This window comes from Melanostigma gelatinosum (assembly GCF_949748355.1).
Source record: "Melanostigma gelatinosum genome assembly, chromosome: 17".
NCBI lineage: Eukaryota > Metazoa > Chordata > Actinopteri > Perciformes > Zoarcidae > Melanostigma > Melanostigma gelatinosum.
The window spans coordinates 5,500,109-5,518,409 of record NC_136650.1 but is presented as its reverse complement, the minus strand read 5'-3'; the positions used below and the strand labels follow the sequence as shown (position 1 = coordinate 5,518,409).

The window sequence follows — 18,301 nt, the reverse complement described above, 5'->3', positions numbered from 1 at the left end:
TACACATTCAGTGACAGTGAAGGTTTTTAAGTTCGAGCACCGGCTACTACATACAGTCTTATCAAATACATATGCACAAGTAATCACAGACGACTGCTCCTGAAAGTATAACAGAGTTTATTGAATCAAAATAATAAATGATCAAATCAATTAATATTGCAACCAACAAACGTTATCATACAATTTTATATGCCTAAACTAAAGAATGAATAAAGTGGATGAGGGTGTATGTCTGTGTGTGTGTGTGTGTGTGTGGGTCTGTGGGTGAAAAGGAGGGAGTCTTACAGCTACGCTAAAGACTACAAAGATGGCGGCGTCGAGTGACGCTGGCCAAAGGGGAGGGGCCTTAAGAACTACAGCTAAAAACTACAAAGATGGCGGAGTCGAGGGACCCGGACAAAATGGCAGTTAGGCTGCTGTATGTACTCACGTGTGCCTGGGCAGCACGTGATGTGAGGCGCTCGTTTGAACGAGGTTCCCCAGGAGTAGAACTAGGAGCTATGTGTATGTGCGTGTTTCGTGAAAGGAGGAACGAGAAAAAAGGTGGGGGCTCATGGATCAGACTTCTGCGTGCTGTCCGCGTTGTAGTGATAATGGGGGTGTCTGGCGTATCGTACATAACGTGCCGTTGTCGGTAGAACTGCCAGCAGTTATGTACAATAGCCGAGATTCCACACTTCACTCACAGAGCTGATTTAATGAGCAGAGAATACTACACGAAGTGTAGTAAAACCAATGAAAAGAAATCAAATAAATCCAAGCAAACAGTCACAGTTAATACACGAATACAGCGGAGCTTCTCTCGTCCGCGAGGAGTTCCGTAATGATTGCGTAATACCTCAATATCACGCGACAGTCTTAAACACACAAAAACACGGGAATATCAACATATAAATGAATGGCCTGAATTAAACTTACGTTAATTTAAGCTAAGCTATGCCCAAATGCCAAGAATCTTACTTGTAGATGCTTCGTTGCAACGTGGAAGTGTTTGTGGCAAAGCTGTCCGTTTTCCTCGTCGGGAAGGGGGACAGGGGGGAGCTTGCGGGTCGGCGCGGCTTTGCAGCGGGCGCTGTGTGTCGCGCGGCGGTGAGCTGGCGCGGCTTCGGTCCGTTAGCGTGGCTCTGGAGCAAACGCAGGTCCGGTCTGTACTCGCTGCAGGGAGAACAGTTAACTTCGGATGAGACGACGTGTCTGCGCGTCTTGCCGGGAATCCTCGGTCACGAGAGGAGCGAGGCTTCGTCGGGCTCCTCTGTGCCGGTTTGTGCACAAAATAAAAAGAAACAAAAAGCAGAGAACGGATCGCTGATGCGGATTCGTTTCGCGGGCTGTTTCGTCCAGCGAAATGGCTCGTGACCTGTCAGGGTTTGAGGGTTTGAGGGCCGTTGTTTCCTCGTGGCCTCGTGCGTGCTGGAGGGGGGAGGAGAGGCCGAGGTGTCTTCATGCGTCCAGGACGAAGGTCCGGGTGAAGAGCGGTTGCGTGCTTCCTAACTCAACCGAGGTCGAAGGGGGAAAGCATAGAAGTGTGAACTAAAAACAGTTTTATAGAACAGTGACTGAACCACAGGGGTCCTGGGGTCTCTTGGCCTTCGGCCAATGAGATTGCAGCGGTTACCATGGTTATTTGGGGGGGGGGGAAATTCACACCCTAGTGTGAAATCCCTTTGCTCTTATCAACTACAAATCAGGATGAGACCTTTGCTTGAAAAAGTTAAGGCCTGATTGTCTTTGTCCACAGCACATGTTTAAGCCACATGGTCAGAGCCCAACATTTCCAAGAAGCGTTCGATTGTGATTGATCCAGACTTATACTGCTGCACAAGCTCTCTCCTCTTCTCCTCAGTGATGTATTTGGAGTAGAGCAGATCCCAGAGAGACACTGTTGTTCCTTGATATCTCCCTCCTGCTCTGGTTGTTGTTGTAGATTTCAGAATGAGTTTTGTTGCCTCATCAACAAAGAAATAAAACTCGCCTTTCTTGGCAATCACCAGTAAGCTAAGGCCCGTGATGGGATCTGTGATACACCTCTCAATCAGCTGAAGATAGGTGAGATTCTCTTTTGTGTTGGGGTCAAAGAATCCCTTTGTGTCGTCATCAGGGTCAGACAGAATCTGGTTCATTTCTTCATCAAAGTATCCTCTTTGGTACGCCACCTGTACAGGCACTCGATGACTGTGGACTGGGTCAATTATGCCTCCGGTGGCAATTTGTGCTTCAAGGAGACGGATTCCATGATCTTTAACAATGAGATCCTTTTTCAAGGCCTGGAACAATGAAATTGTGTCTCCAGTGTAGGGATCGTTGTATCCTGTAACTGCCCTTTCTGCTGAAAGCAGCTTTTTTCCCCACTCACTGCCAACCACCCTTTGAGCTACAGCTTCCTCTACAGAAAGTTTCTTGTTTTTCACTGGGTCTATGAGAAAGCCAGTGGCAGCTTGGGCCTCCAGCAGAACCAGAGTGGTACCAGGAGTCAGCAGGCTTTTGCTTTTGGCCTCATAGATGCTTAGTGTCTCTTTGGTGGACTGCAGGTACACTCCGGCAATGCTGTTGGTTCCTTCAAGGTACCTACGCACTGAATCCATTTCACTTACTTCTGTCACTGTGACACTCCCAGCAGTAAGATTTTTGTAGAGGTCCTCATTGATGATTTTTGAGTCAAGCAACTCAGCAGCAGTGACGTCCTTTCTGATTCCATGGAAGTTTGTAACTTCATTTGTCTCTGTGACTGTAGTAGTGGTGGTAGTTTGAGTTGTGCTGCTATCCACTTTTGTTTCTGGGGGTTGGCACATGACAATTGAAGATGATGAGGTTGACGTGGTCTGCTGCTGATTGATTGTCAGGATGATTTCCAAGAAGCGTTCGATTGTGATTGATCCAGACTTATACTGCTGCACAAGCTCTCTCCTCTTCTCCTCAGTGATGTATTTGGAGTAGAGCAGATCCCAGAGAGACACTGTTGTTCCTTGATATCTCCCTCCTGCTCTGGTTGTTGTTGTAGATTTCAGAATGAGTTTTGTTGCCTCATCAACAAAGAAATAAAACTCGCCTTTCTTGGCAATCACCAGTAAGCTAAGGCCCGTGATGGGATCTGTGATACACCTCTCAATCAGCTGAAGATAGGTGAGATTCTCTTTTGTGTTGGGGTCAAAGAATCCCTTTGTGTCGTCATCAGGGTCAGACAGAATCTGGTTCATTTCTTCATCAAAGTATCCTCTTTGGTACGCCACCTGTACAGGCACTCGATGACTGTGGACTGGGTCAATTATGCCTCCGGTGGCAATTTGTGCTTCAAGGAGACGGATTCCATGATCTTTAACAATGAGATCCTTTTTCAAGGCCTGGAACAATGAAATTGTGTCTCCAGTGTAGGGATCGTTGTATCCTGTAACTGCCCTTTCTGCTGAAAGCAGCTTTTTTCCCCACTCACTGCCAACCACCCTTTGAGCTACAGCTTCCTCTACAGAAAGTTTCTTGTTTTTCACTGGGTCTATGAGAAAGCCAGTGGCAGCTTGGGCCTCCAGCAGAACCAGAGTGGTACCAGGAGTCAGCAGGCTTTTGCTTTTGGCCTCATAGATGCTTAGTGTCTCTTTGGTGGACTGCAGGTACACTCCGGCAATGCTGTTGGTTCCTTCAAGGTACCTACGCACTGAATCCATTTCACTTACTTCTGTCACTGTGACACTCCCAGCAGTAAGATTTTTGTAGAGGTCCTCATTGATGATTTTTGAGTCAAGCAACTCAGCAGCAGTGACGTCCTTTCTGATTCCATGGAAGTTTGTAACTTCATTTGTCTCTGTGACTGTAGTAGTGGTGGTAGTTTGAGTTGTGCTGCTATCCACTTTTGTTTCTGGGGGTTGGCACATGACAATTGAAGATGATGAGGTTGACGTGGTCTGCTGCTGATTGATTGTCAGGATGATTTCCAAGAAGCGTTCGATTGTGATTGATCCAGACTTATACTGCTGCACAAGCTCTCTCCTCTTCTCCTCAGTGATGTATTTGGAGTAGAGCAGATCCCAGAGAGACACTGTTGTTCCTTGATATCTCCCTCCTGCTCTGGTTGTTGTTGTAGATTTCAGAATGAGTTTTGTTGCCTCATCAACAAAGAAATAAAACTCGCCTTTCTTGGCAATCACCAGTAAGCTAAGGCCTGTGATGGGATCTGTGATACACCTCTCAATCAGCTGAAGATAGGTGAGATTCTCTTTTGTGTTGGGGTCAAAGAATCCCTTTGTGTCGTCATCAGGGTCAGACAGAATCTGGTTCATTTCTTCATCAAAGTATCCTCTTTGGTACGCCACCTGTACAGGCACTCGATGACTGTGGACTGGGTCAATTATGCCTCCGGTGGCAATTTGTGCTTCAAGGAGACGGATTCCATGATCTTTAACAATGAGATCCTTTTTCAAGGCCTGGAACAATGAAATTGTGTCTCCAGTGTAGGGATCGTTGTATCCTGTAACTGCCCTTTCTGCTGAAAGCAGCTTTTTTCCCCACTCACTGCCAACCACCCTTTGAGCTACAGCTTCCTCTACAGAAAGTTTCTTGTTTTTCACTGGGTCTATGAGAAAGCCAGTGGCAGCTTGGGCCTCCAGCAGAACCAGAGTGGTACCAGGAGTCAGCAGGCTTTTGCTTTTGGCCTCATAGATGCTTAGTGTCTCTTTGGTGGACTGCAGGTACACTCCGGCAATGCTGTTGGTTCCTTCAAGGTACCTACGCACTGAATCCATTTCACTTACTTCTGTCACTGTGACACTCCCAGCAGTAAGATTTTTGTAGAGGTCCTCATTGATGATTTTTGAGTCAAGCAACTCAGCAGCAGTGACGTCCTTTCTGATTCCATGAAAGTTTGTAACTTCATTTGTCTCTGTGACTGTAGTAGTGGTGGTAGTTTGAGTTGTGCTGCTATCCACTTTTGTTTCTGGGGGTTGGCACATGACAATTGAAGATGATGAGGTTGACGTGGTCTGCTGCTGATTGATTGTCAGGATGATTTCCAAGAAGCGTTCGATTGTGATTGATCCAGACTTATACTGCTGCACAAGCTCTCTCCTCTTCTCCTCAGTGATGTATTTGGAGTAGAGCAGATCCCAGAGAGACACTGTTGTTCCTTGATATCTCCCTCCTGCTCTGGTTGTTGTTGTAGATTTCAGAATGAGTTTTGTTGCCTCATCAACAAAGAAATAAAACTCGCCTTTCTTGGCAATCACCAGTAAGCTAAGGCCCGTGATGGGATCTGTGATACACCTCTCAATCAGCTGAAGATAGGTGAGATTCTCTTTTGTGTTGGGGTCAAAGAATCCCTTTGTGTCGTCATCAGGGTCAGACAGAATCTGGTTCATTTCTTCATCAAAGTATCCTCTTTGGTACGCCACCTGTACAGGCACTCGATGACTGTGGACTGGGTCAATTATGCCTCCGGTGGCAATTTGTGCTTCAAGGAGACGGATTCCATGATCTTTAACAATGAGATCCTTTTTCAAGGCCTGGAACAATGAAATTGTGTCTCCAGTGTAGGGATCGTTGTATCCTGTAACTGCCCTTTCTGCTGAAAGCAGCTTTTTTCCCCACTCACTGCCAACCACCCTTTGAGCTACAGCTTCCTCTACAGAAAGTTTCTTGTTTTTCACTGGGTCTATGAGAAAGCCAGTGGCAGCTTGGGCCTCCAGCAGAACCAGAGTGGTACCAGGAGTCAGCAGGCTTTTGCTTTTGGCCTCATAGATGCTTAGTGTCTCTTTGGTGGACTGCAGGTACACTCCGGCAATGCTGTTGGTTCCTTCAAGGTACCTACGCACTGAATCCATTTCACTTACTTCTGTCACTGTGACACTCCCAGTAGTAAGATTTTTGTAGAGGTCCTCATTGATGATTTTTGAGTCAAGCAACTCAGCAGCAGTGACGTCCTTTCTGATTCCATGGAAGTTTGTAACTTCAATTGTCTCTGTGACTGTAGTAGTGGTGGTAGTTTGAGTTGTGCTGCTATCCACTTTTGTTTCTGGGGGTTGGCACATGACAATTGAAGATGATGAGGTTGACGTGGTCTGCTGCTGATTGATTGTCAGGATGATTTCCAAGAAGCGTTCGATTGTGATTGATCCAGACTTATACTGCTGCACAAGCTCTCTCCTCTTCTCCTCAGTGATGTATTTGGAGTAGAGCAGATCCCAGAGAGACACTGTTGTTCCTTGATATCTCCCTCCTGCTCTGGTTGTTGTTGTAGATTTCAGAATGAGTTTTGTTGCCTCATCAACAAAGAAATAAAACTCGCCTTTCTTGGCAATCACCAGTAAGCTAAGGCCCGTGATGGGATCTGTGATACACCTCTCAATCAGCTGAAGATAGGTGAGATTCTCTTTTGTGTTGGGGTCAAAGAATCCCTTTGTGTCGTCATCAGGGTCAGACAGAATCTGGTTCATTTCTTCATCAAAGTATCCTCTTTGGTACGCCACCTGTACAGGCACTCGATGACTGTGGACTGGGTCAATTATGCCTCCGGTGGCAATTTGTGCTTCAAGGAGACGGATTCCATGATCTTTAACAATGAGATCCTTTTTCAAGGCCTGGAACAATGAAATTGTGTCTCCAGTGTAGGGATCGTTGTATCCTGTAACTGCCCTTTCTGCTGAAAGCAGCTTTTTTCCCCACTCACTGCCAACCACCCTTTGAGCTACAGCTTCCTCTACAGAAAGTTTCTTGTTTTTCACTGGGTCTATGAGAAAGCCAGTGGCAGCTTGGGCCTCCAGCAGAACCAGAGTGGTACCAGGAGTCAGCAGGCTTTTGCTTTTGGCCTCATAGATGCTTAGTGTCTCTTTGGTGGACTGCAGGTACACTCCGGCAATGCTATTGGTTCCTTCAAGGTACCTGCGCACTGAATCCATTTCACTTACTTCTGTCACTGTGACACTCCCAGCAGTAAGATTTTTGTAGAGGTCCTCATTGATGATTTTTGAGTCAAGCAACTCAGCAGCAGTGACGTCCTTTCTGATTCCATGGAAGTTTGTAACTTCAATTGTCTCTGTGACTGTAGTAGTGGTGGTAGTTTGAGTTGTGCTGCTATCCACTTTTGTTTCTGGGGGTTGGCACATGACAATTGAAGATGATGAGGTTGACGTGGTCTGCTGCTGATTGATTGTCAGGATGATTTCCAAGAAGCGTTCGATTGTGATTGATCCAGACTTATACTGCTGCACAAGCTCTCTCCTCTTCTCCTCAGTGATGTATTTGGAGTAGAGCAGATCCCAGAGAGACACTGTTGTTCCTTGATATCTCCCTCCTGCTCTGGTTGTTGTTGTAGATTTCAGAATGAGTTTTGTTGCCTCATCAACAAAGAAATAAAACTCGCCTTTCTTGGCAATCACCAGTAAGCTAAGGCCCGTGATGGGATCTGTGATACACCTCTCAATCAGCTGAAGATAGGTGAGATTCTCTTTTGTGTTGGGGTCAAAGAATCCCTTTGTGTCGTCATCAGGGTCAGACAGAATCTGGTTCATTTCTTCATCAAAGTATCCTCTTTGGTACGCCACCTGTACAGGCACTCGATGACTGTGGACTGGGTCAATTATGCCTCCGGTGGCAATTTGTGCTTCAAGGAGACGGATTCCATGATCTTTAACAATGAGATCCTTTTTCAAGGCCTGGAACAATGAAATTGTGTCTCCAGTGTAGGGATCGTTGTATCCTGTAACTGCCCTTTCTGCTGAAAGCAGCTTTTTTCCCCACTCACTGCCAACCACCCTTTGAGCTACAGCTTCCTCTACAGAAAGTTTCTTGTTTTTCACTGGGTCTATGAGAAAGCCAGTGGCAGCTTGGGCCTCCAGCAGAACCAGAGTGGTACCAGGAGTCAGCAGGCTTTTGCTTTTGGCCTCATAGATGCTTAGTGTCTCTTTGGTGGACTGCAGGTACACTCCGGCAATGCTATTGGTTCCTTCAAGGTACCTGCGCACTGAATCCATTTCACTTACTTCTGTCACTGTGACACTCCCAGCAGTAAGATTTTTGTAGAGGTCCTCATTGATGATTTTTGAGTCAAGCAACTCAGCAGCAGTGACGTCCTTTCTGATTCCATGGAAGTTTGTAACTTCAATTGTCTCTGTGACTGTAGTAGTGGTGGTAGTTTGAGTTGTGCTGCTATCCACTTTTGTTTCTGGGGGTTGGCACATGACAATTGAAGATGATGAGGTTGACGTGGTCTGCTGCTGATTGATTGTCAGGATGATTTCCAAGAAGCGTTCGATTGTGATTGATCCAGACTTATACTGCTGCACAAGCTCTCTCCTCTTCTCCTCAGTGATGTATTTGGAGTAGAGCAGATCCCAGAGAGACACTGTTGTTCCTTGATATCTCCCTCCTGCTCTGGTTGTTGTTGTAGATTTCAGAATGAGTTTTGTTGCCTCATCAACAAAGAAATAAAACTCGCCTTTCTTGGCAATCACCAGTAAGCTAAGGCCCGTGATGGGATCTGTGATACACCTCTCAATCAGCTGAAGATAGGTGAGATTCTCTTTTGTGTTGGGGTCAAAGAATCCCTTTGTGTCGTCATCAGGGTCAGACAGAATCTGGTTCATTTCTTCATCAAAGTATCCTCTTTGGTACGCCACCTGTACAGGCACTCGATGACTGTGGACTGGGTCAATTATGCCTCCGGTGGCAATTTGTGCTTCAAGGAGACGGATTCCATGATCTTTAACAATGAGATCCTTTTTCAAGGCCTGGAACAATGAAATTGTGTCTCCAGTGTAGGGATCGTTGTATCCTGTAACTGCCCTTTCTGCTGAAAGCAGCTTTTTTCCCCACTCACTGCCAACCACCCTTTGAGCTACAGCTTCCTCTACAGAAAGTTTCTTGTTTTTCACTGGGTCTATGAGAAAGCCAGTGGCAGCTTGGGCCTCCAGCAGAACCAGAGTGGTACCAGGAGTCAGCAGGCTTTTGCTTTTGGCCTCATAGATGCTTAGTGTCTCTTTGGTGGACTGCAGGTACACTCCGGCAATGCTGTTGGTTCCTTCAAGGTACCTACGCACTGAATCCATTTCACTTACTTCTGTCACTGTGACACTCCCAGCAGTAAGATTTTTGTAGAGGTCCTCATTGATGATTTTTGAGTCAAGCAACTCAGCAGCAGTGACGTCCTTTCTGATTCCATGGAAGTTTGTAACTTCAATTGTCTCTGTGACTGTAGTAGTGGTGGTAGTTTGAGTTGTGCTGCTATCCACTTTTGTTTCTGGGGGTTGGCACATGACAATTGAAGATGATGAGGTTGACGTGGTCTGCTGCTGATTGATTGTCAGGATGATTTCCAAGAAGCGTTCGATTGTGATTGATCCAGACTTATACTGCTGCACAAGCTCTCTCCTCTTCTCCTCAGTGATGTATTTGGAGTAGAGCAGATCCCAGAGAGACACTGTTGTTCCTTGATATCTCCCTCCTGCTCTGGTTGTTGTTGTAGATTTCAGAATGAGTTTTGTTGCCTCATCAACAAAGAAATAAAACTCGCCTTTCTTGGCAATCACCAGTAAGCTAAGGCCCGTGATGGGATCTGTGATACACCTCTCAATCAGCTGAAGATAGGTGAGATTCTCTTTTGTGTTGGGGTCAAAGAATCCCTTTGTGTCGTCATCAGGGTCAGACAGAATCTGGTTCATTTCTTCATCAAAGTATCCTCTTTGGTACGCCACCTGTACAGGCACTCGATGACTGTGGACTGGGTCAATTATGCCTCCGGTGGCAATTTGTGCTTCAAGGAGACGGATTCCATGATCTTTAACAATGAGATCCTTTTTCAAGGCCTGGAACAATGAAATTGTGTCTCCAGTGTAGGGATCGTTGTATCCTGTAACTGCCCTTTCTGCTGAAAGCAGCTTTTTTCCCCACTCACTGCCAACCACCCTTTGAGCTACAGCTTCCTCTACAGAAAGTTTCTTGTTTTTCACTGGGTCTATGAGAAAGCCAGTGGCAGCTTGGGCCTCCAGCAGAACCAGAGTGGTACCAGGAGTCAGCAGGCTTTTGCTTTTGGCCTCATAGATGCTTAGTGTCTCTTTGGTGGACTGCAGGTACACTCCGGCAATGCTGTTGGTTCCTTCAAGGTACCTACGCACTGAATCCATTTCACTTACTTCTGTCACTGTGACACTCCCAGCAGTAAGATTTTTGTAGAGGTCCTCATTGATGATTTTTGAGTCAAGCAACTCAGCAGCAGTGACGTCCTTTCTGATTCCATGGAAGTTTGTAACTTCATGGAATTTCTCCATAAAAATGCCGGCCACAGGTCCATGGACCTTTGTGTGGCCATTTTGATTTGAGTCCATCTTGTCCTATAGAGCCATATCACACAAAAAATAGTTGCTTACATTTGTTTAGATATTGCATGCATTGTCTGCACGTAACATTAAAAATATGTTGTGACCTCTACAACATTTTATAGATACATAAAAGATGTTAGATGGATGATAGATGTGTAGAGTGTTGGAATTATATGGCTATGAAATATTGTGGTCATTTTGAAGGCTGTAATTAATGTTGCTGTTGAGTAGTGTTACACTGAGAGGTGCTTCTACTTTGTATCAATAAAAGTAGACTATTTTCGAAAAATCTCTCTTAATACATCAATGGAATTCAACATCACCTCTGACTACAGTCTCAAATTTTCCATTTTTAGTATAGACAGTACGGTCCACCTATATATCTCATCAAATGTCAGGGTATTGGCTGTGGGGATTTGTTTTAATATTTTGCATTATGTTGCAGTTGGTTTGCATCTTTTCATTCCTTCACACAGTGTTATGTTGCTAGCTTTGCATGGTTGACACTGTTTATTTTTAATCATGCACTAATTGTAAACCCAGGTTTCATTGTGGCGCTGATTACTGATCCCCTCCATATATGCTTGTATACGTTAACATCAAAGACAAAACTTGTCTGATTCCAAGCTTGTATTGGTTGGCTAAGAATTTGGATTTTGTTCAGTCAGTTATTTATCGTCTGTAGAAGTCATAATTCAAGACCTTTGCCGTGTTTGAATGCCTAAATGACCTAAGAAACCTGTAAACCCTTCCTAAATGACTGAAAACAGCTGCTCACTACAACTTCAAAGCATTTCAAACATATAAACACTATGGTTACTTTGGTTGTCTTATAGTGATTTAGAACTGCAGCTTACTTTTATTTCTTTTAAATTATTTTTGTCAAGATAATGCAAACACTTTTTCAGGGAATGCAAATGTTCTTAAAACCAACCTGTCCACCTTAGACCTTAAGGGAATATGTAATATAATGCAGCAAAATACTGAAGGTAAAATGTTGTTGTCAGTTTGAGCCCATTGAGTTTCAAAATAATGAGGTAATGCCTTAAAATCACCAGCAAGTGGGAGAAAATACAACGGTAAATCATAATTTTATCACATCCAAGGTAATGATTGTTTGTTTCCCTTAAAGTTCAGGAAGTGAACTTGAATTGCAGCCATAAGATGTTTTTTTTACAAGATGGGATCTGTCTTCCAAACCTTTCAGTTTCCTTATGAGTCTGCGGGCAGCCTCAGATCCTCGGGTGCTCAGTTTCCTTTCCAAACTCCAGGATGTGGGCATATATGGTCATGAAACTCTCTTCCTGTAGAGATAAGGCAAGTAAGCAACATTTTGTTCATCAAATCTCCTCCTCATAAGCATGTCTATCATTTGACGTTGTTATTTTATGATGTTTAGTTGTTGTTTTTTATCAAGTACTCATGTATTGCACCTGTGTATTTATATTATACATGTTCTTTGTTTTAAAGCAACACCATCAAATTCAATTGATACACACAATATCAGATTAATAATCAACAAAGACGAAGATTATAGATTAAAAATATATATTGCAATCAAGGTCAAATTTTCATTTCCGTCCGTGCACAGATTAGTCATGAACTCTGCCAGTTCATGAACTTCTTTCACAAGCATCATGCCCTGTGCTGTAACAACAGTTACAACACAAGCAAGTCTTAAGCCTTTAAACCTCGTCATTACAATTCTCAATGTTCACCCTCCTTCTACCCTTTTGGCCTCCACCACCTCCTGAGGGAAATATCTGGCTCTTTAGATGCAAAGTGTTCCACAATGTTCACCAGCTAGTTGCTATCTGTCTGTACGCCGCTTAGTGCTGGGCAGGTACTGTACAGCCTGCTGCAGCTGCAACAACATTGATATGTGCAGAACAAGATGCTAAAATGCTCCTTAAAGATGCTAATTTTCATGAAGAGCACTTCCTATTACGTGCACGTAGTCATGCAATCCAGTATTCATATGAAAGTATTGGTTATAGCCACTTCAAAGGGGTGGAAACTGTAACATTGGAGTCATACTACGTGCGGCTGCGATGGCTAAAATCAGTCAAGTCAGTGAATACATGTGTGAGGTATAATCAGAATCCAACTCTAGAACACAGCTTTATACACCCCCAGTACTATTAAATTACCTCTTACAAGTAAGGAGAATATCTGGCGGCTCTTTCCACACCTTCTGTGCAAAAGTTAACAGTTGTGTTTTATATGATGTCATTGCTTCCAGTAGGAGTGAATATTTCTCACTCTCAGAAAACAGGGTGTGGAGGGGAATGCTGCCATGACGTTCACAAACCTGCTCACTGTTTTAATGCACAACTGAAAGGGCAAAGCCAGACAAGGCCCTATTCTTTACATTATTAGCTCCATATGTTACTTACTGTGGGAATTCAGTCAGAAAATCACCATTATTAGCTTCACTGCATGAGATGGAAATCACTCAACTACCGCTCAAGCCTTTCTGCACAGTAGCCTATGAGCACCTTTTAGTTAAAAATGGGTCTCTCCTGTCATTTCTAATCTCAGTGGACTAAAGGTGTGTACTGCTTTTCACTGCGTGCGATGCTACACCTGTAAGGGTACAACATCACATGTGTCTGTAGGCTATACAACAGCAGTCATGCAGTGCAGCAGTATCTCTGCCTGCAGCTGCTGAATGTGCTCTTTGAGACCGTCACCCACATTGTAAATGTTTGAATGGTGATAACATTTACTTTGCATTTGTTACGCCGTGTGAGCTCGCTCATCATATTGTAAAAACAAATGCATCACCTGCATGAAGCTTCAGAGTTCTTCTTCTTTTCGTTTCACTGAAGCGTGATGGTTATATGACAGTTTCCCATTTCTTTACACAGTCCTTTGCATTTTCATTGCAGAGTTTCAGAGTTGTTTAAATACCATAGCTTCACTGTTTACTGTTCGCTTTATGTACTGAATCAAATCTACTTTCCTGCCCCGGAGGAGGCAGTGTTACAATTCTTTATGTAGCGAAAAGAAGTGGCCACCATGTATGATTTAGTGCAGCACAGTACAACAGCTCTGCCATAACGTCATAGTATCTAACTCCTAATGTTCCACTTTGTCATTGTCAGAAACGTGTCTGTTCAATCACAGGTGTTTTATTGAGGTCCTAGTTAAAGGTGGTGTTGAACTGGACAGCATTATGTTGTGACGTCTTTCTTGTACAAACATGAAGGGGGACAGAATATTTCAAACACCTCTAAATATAATGCGGTCCAGTGCAACACCAAAGTGCTAAAACATATAATTTAATTAGCACTTCCATGACAGCGTCAACAAAAAAAGATTATAGGTGTTTTATTATCTTATCTTTTATTACCTTATTATCTGTTCTGAATCTATTACTGATAACATTCTCATTACAGCTGCAATTAACTATTAATCTGCCGATTGATTATGGTCTGTAAAACAGAGGAAAACCACATTTTGATTTACAGCCCGAGTCGACGTCTTCGGGTGTTTCATTTTGTCCGATAAAGATAAACACGGGACAGTAGAACATTCTCACAATCAGCAGGCTGCAGCTTGGTAATGTCTGACATTTATGCTTGAAATTTCCTGTTGATCAACTAGATCAATGAATCTTTACAGCTCTAATTTGAATGAACAAAGGAAATCTGGTTCTTTAACTTTGACCAGATATTAGATAGATAGTTTAATTAAGGAAAGAGCGGTAACTCTTTCTATGACGGCCAATAAAAACATACATATAATGCATTATAATCTGCTTTTAACACTGTATAATTAAAGTTATCAGCCTTCACAAATATATTTTAATAAATATATATATATATATCATAATGCTTAATAACAATAACCATAACACATTTTATAAGTATAATACTTCATAATTGCTGGTCACTCACTGACATTTGGATCATTGTTGTAATACGTTATAATCTTTGAATCATGCATTTAAATGTGATTATGGGTTACTCTCAGTGGTCATTGTTTGCTTTAAATAGAGTGAGAAAAGATCGCATGAAATCTATGCAAGAACAACACACACAGCGTTGTAAAATGAATGTCTTAATGGGTCATTAATGGGTCAGAAATCGAGTCAATTTGCCTCAACTTTTAATGATGAACAACTGAATGATGGACATTTACATTTCACAAATATAACGTTTCCCCAACAGGAAACACTTAATTGACTCAAACTACTGTCTTTATGGTACATGTACTGCAGCTGTATATAACGGGCCATTAGCTGAGTCCTAACCAGTTTACTGTCTGTTATGAGCCGTTATATAGAGCTGGAGGAAACAGAGTGGTTTTCAAGTAGTATCTATATTTTGAGTCCTTAGAGTGAGTTTTTGGGAAGACAACATATTTGTGGAATGTAAATGTGCCGCAGGTTTAATTATATATTTACTCACTTTACTAAAAGCAAACAATGACCACTTAGAGTAACTTGTAATCACACTGTAATGCATTATAAGAACATTATAATGTATTACAAGTTGGTGAATTATAATACACTATGAGTCACTGAGTAACCAGAAATTACGAAGTATGATAACACTTGACCTTATAAGTCATTATAAAGCATATTCATGAGTGCAATAATCCGATCCAACAATCTGTTCTAGACCAATTGTAAGATTGACACCACGCTGCAAACTGCCTATCTGTTCTCCCCCTTTGGATCTCACACAGCACACGTCATATATTGCATCATGTATATGACGCCCAAGTCTTTATCATTGCATTCTTGACACCATCGCAGCAGTAAAAGAAACAGGAATGAATGAGGCAATGGAGTATCAATTGCTCCACAATACTTTCTGTCGCTGTGGAAAATGTTGGATTGCCATTAATGCGTGCCAACAGCCCAGAGGGGGAATGTAGACACAATGTTCAGTCTTGTCAGAAGCCTTGGTGACACACAGGCTATGTGTAAAACTATATCTTAACAAGTGTGCCAAAGGTAATCAGAAGGGAGTTGGCTGATAACCAATATTGTCTTTTCCCTTTTGGCTGTTTCAACACAGTCCCGCTCCAAAGCAAACTAAACTGCAGCTTAAATGTGCTCTTTACTCTGGATTAAACAACACTTTCACTGAAACAATTAGCTTTTCCTTGACAGCTTTCTTTAGAACTTAGAAATATTGAATTTCCAATCACCAATCTTAAAATAATACAGTACTTTGCTCTTACCTGACGTTTGTAGAAAGTCCCACTCCGGTTAGCAGCCGGTGTGAGAGGGACTGGGACCTTGATGTGCTCCCAGCGTCTCAGCGGTAGTCCCCTTTGCTGACCAGACTCATATACAGCAGGTCCAGCTGTTAAGTCCCTCCCCTCCCAACCAACAGCCTCCTCTCCTCAGACTGTGAGGGAGTGCTTTTAACACTGACCTCAGGGTGCCAGACATTCCTGCAGACTTCCTAAGAGCACGTCCATTGTGCTATTAGACAATAACAAGCAAGCTAATTGATCCTTTCTTACTGTGCTATGGGTGAGCAGATAATTAAACTGGCAATAATGTAACTGAAGCTTAAACAATGTATTGTTACTTGTGTAAAAAAAAAGTCTAAAAGATAGTTCTGGGTCAAACACAGGTGTCTTAAACCCTCGTTGCCTTTTATTGATGCACAGTAAATGATTTTTCTTTTACATAGTAAAAGTGAGGTGATTATCTTCCTTATCTTGTGGGACAAGCAGAGCCGGATGTGTTGATGATTACAGAGAACTTTGTCTTTGTATGCGTAGTTCCCTCAGGGGATGTGGGGCGCAGGGTTATAGTGTTGTGAAACAAAACAGACAGCTTTTTACAAATAAATTAACTCTTATGTCAAGAGAAGTAATAGATAATGTTCATAACCTTTTTTTTCCTGAGAATTGAGCTAGATATGCAATCGAAGTCAACTTGACATGATGAAACCGATACTACGACATGTCAAACGACAAGTGACACTCTGTGGTAGAAATTGGCTAGATTACAAAATCAAATACATCAAGTGCTGTCTTCGCACATTGTCTCACAGAATCATCAGACTCAGGTTCCTAATTAAAGACGGGCGCGGTAGCCAGGAGCTCCGGGAGGCGGGAGGATGTTTTGATGGAACACACCTTTGAACAACTTGGAACCAGGCCGATAAACTCCCTAAGGCGTCACGGGGCAAGGCTCTCTGTTGGCTCTGAGGGAGACATTTATCATTTTTCCAAAGCAGTTAAGAAGAATGTCTTTGTCAGTTAATATTTAAAGGTCAACAAATGCTGGTAGAGATGAGATCCAACTTGCAATAATGAAATTGGATGGTTTCAATGATGAACTCTTTGTATTGTATTTTATTGAACACCTGTCTGTCAACATGATTCATAAGCTACAGGGCATATTTTACTTTAATCCAATTTCCAACAACACCACCTGTGCACGCTCTACAGTATGTCGGCAGTTAGAGTTACGATGACTTCGTTTAATCTTACCTTGCCAACCTGCAGTTGTATAGTAGACTTTATAAGGTAACAAAGATATATTATATTCCCAAAATTAATCAAATTTTACAGTAGCAATACAACAAAGTAAAAGTATTAAGAGAAAAATGTCCTGCATTCACATAAGTTAAATATAAAGATCACATAAAGATGTATTGGCAAAATATACCGAATCAATACTTTTCTGATGTGTTTCTGAGGATTTGGAGGATGCCAAAACAGAAGTAAAAAGAGCGTGATTATTGGACTTCTATAACGTCAAATGAATGCTAACATTGCTTTGAGTCTGCTGGCTGTGTGATTGTCATATGCACTTTAAAAGATGATAATATGTTGGAGTTGTGTTTACAGTTTGTTTCTGCTGCCAAAAGTGGCCAAAAACAAGTTACTGCAGGTTGAAAGTATCAAAAGTCAAAAATACTTGTTTATGAATGTTATTAATATGTACAGTTTATTACAAAATAATAATTTAAGCTTCTTTATATGCCTTGGTAATGTCGTATCCCATCTAGTTGGAGCTAAATAACCACTTTATATTTCTATATGCTGTTTTATTTTGTAATCTACCAACACGCTAAATGAAAAACGTGTCATATGTTTCGTATATAAAATATCTATGCAAATATGTAACTATAGCTGTCGGACAAGAGGGAAAAGCAATATTTCTATCTGAAATGTGGTACAAGCACCTCAAAACTGTGCTTGAGTAAATGTACTTTGTTGTGTTCCAACCCTCGGCACTACTTACAGAACTTGAAGATGAACAAGTGCTTTGTCTTTTCCATTCTCACTCTTAATCCTACTGAAGTCAGGCAGAGTGTTTGGCTCCTCATTACATGCTGTTTAACCAATCTTACACCACACAGGCTGTTGTTTTACACGTTCACGCGAAGAGGAACATGCTGTTGTATTTACTTTAGAAATTGCTTTGATGGAACCATGAACAGATGAAGCTTGAGAGTAAACTACACACCCTTATAGTTTTAGATTACACAGTTACAGCCGCATTCAACAAACCTGCAGAGACTTGTGAGGATGCACGCATTCAACAAACCTGCAGAGACTTGTGAGGATGCACGCATTCAACAAACCTCCAGAGACTTGTGAGGATGCACGCATTCAACAAACCTGCAGAGACTTGTGAGGATGCACGCATTCAACAAACCTGCAGAGACTTGTGAGGATGCACGCATTCAACAAACCTGCAGAGACTTGTGAGGATGCACGCATTCAACAAACCTGCAGAGACTTGTGAGGATGCACGCATTCAACAAACCTGCAGAGACTTGTGAGGATGCACGCATTCAACAAACCTGCAGAGACTTGTGAGGATGCACGCATTCAACAAACCTGCAGAGACTTGTGAGGATGCAGATGCCCTTGCCAGTAAACCATTTTTCTTTTTCTTTCACTTTTAATGAAAACGTGCGAAAACATCCTGTTTGGCAAGTAAACTGGACAAATCATGTTTTGAAAGGTTAATTGTTTCTAAAGATAATGATCAACTTTGCAGAATACAGATTAATCATCAG

The 18,301-nt window shown here is 42.5% G+C and overlaps 1 protein-coding gene across 1 annotated transcript; it reads right to left on the bottom strand.

Annotated features, from left to right (window-relative positions):
• Positions 1–100: 100 nt before the first annotated feature.
• Positions 101–15,566, bottom strand: eppk1 (epiplakin 1). The gene is made up of 3 exons (XM_079288420.1): positions 15,492–15,566; positions 11,496–11,599; positions 101–10,307 (listed from the first exon to the last, which is right to left on the bottom strand). The coding sequence occupies exon 3, from the start codon at positions 10,299–10,301 to the stop codon at positions 1,746–1,748; it is 8,556 nt and encodes a 2,851-aa protein (XP_079144546.1). The 5' UTR covers positions 10,302–10,307; positions 11,496–11,599; positions 15,492–15,566; the 3' UTR covers positions 101–1,745.
• Between the last annotated feature and the right edge of the window lie 2,735 nt (positions 15,567–18,301).

Excerpts from the sequence above, each read along its gene's own strand:
- eppk1 (XM_079288420.1), bottom strand. The coding sequence starts at position 10,301 with ATGGACTCAAATCAAAATGGCCACACAAAGGTCCATGGACCTGTGGCC.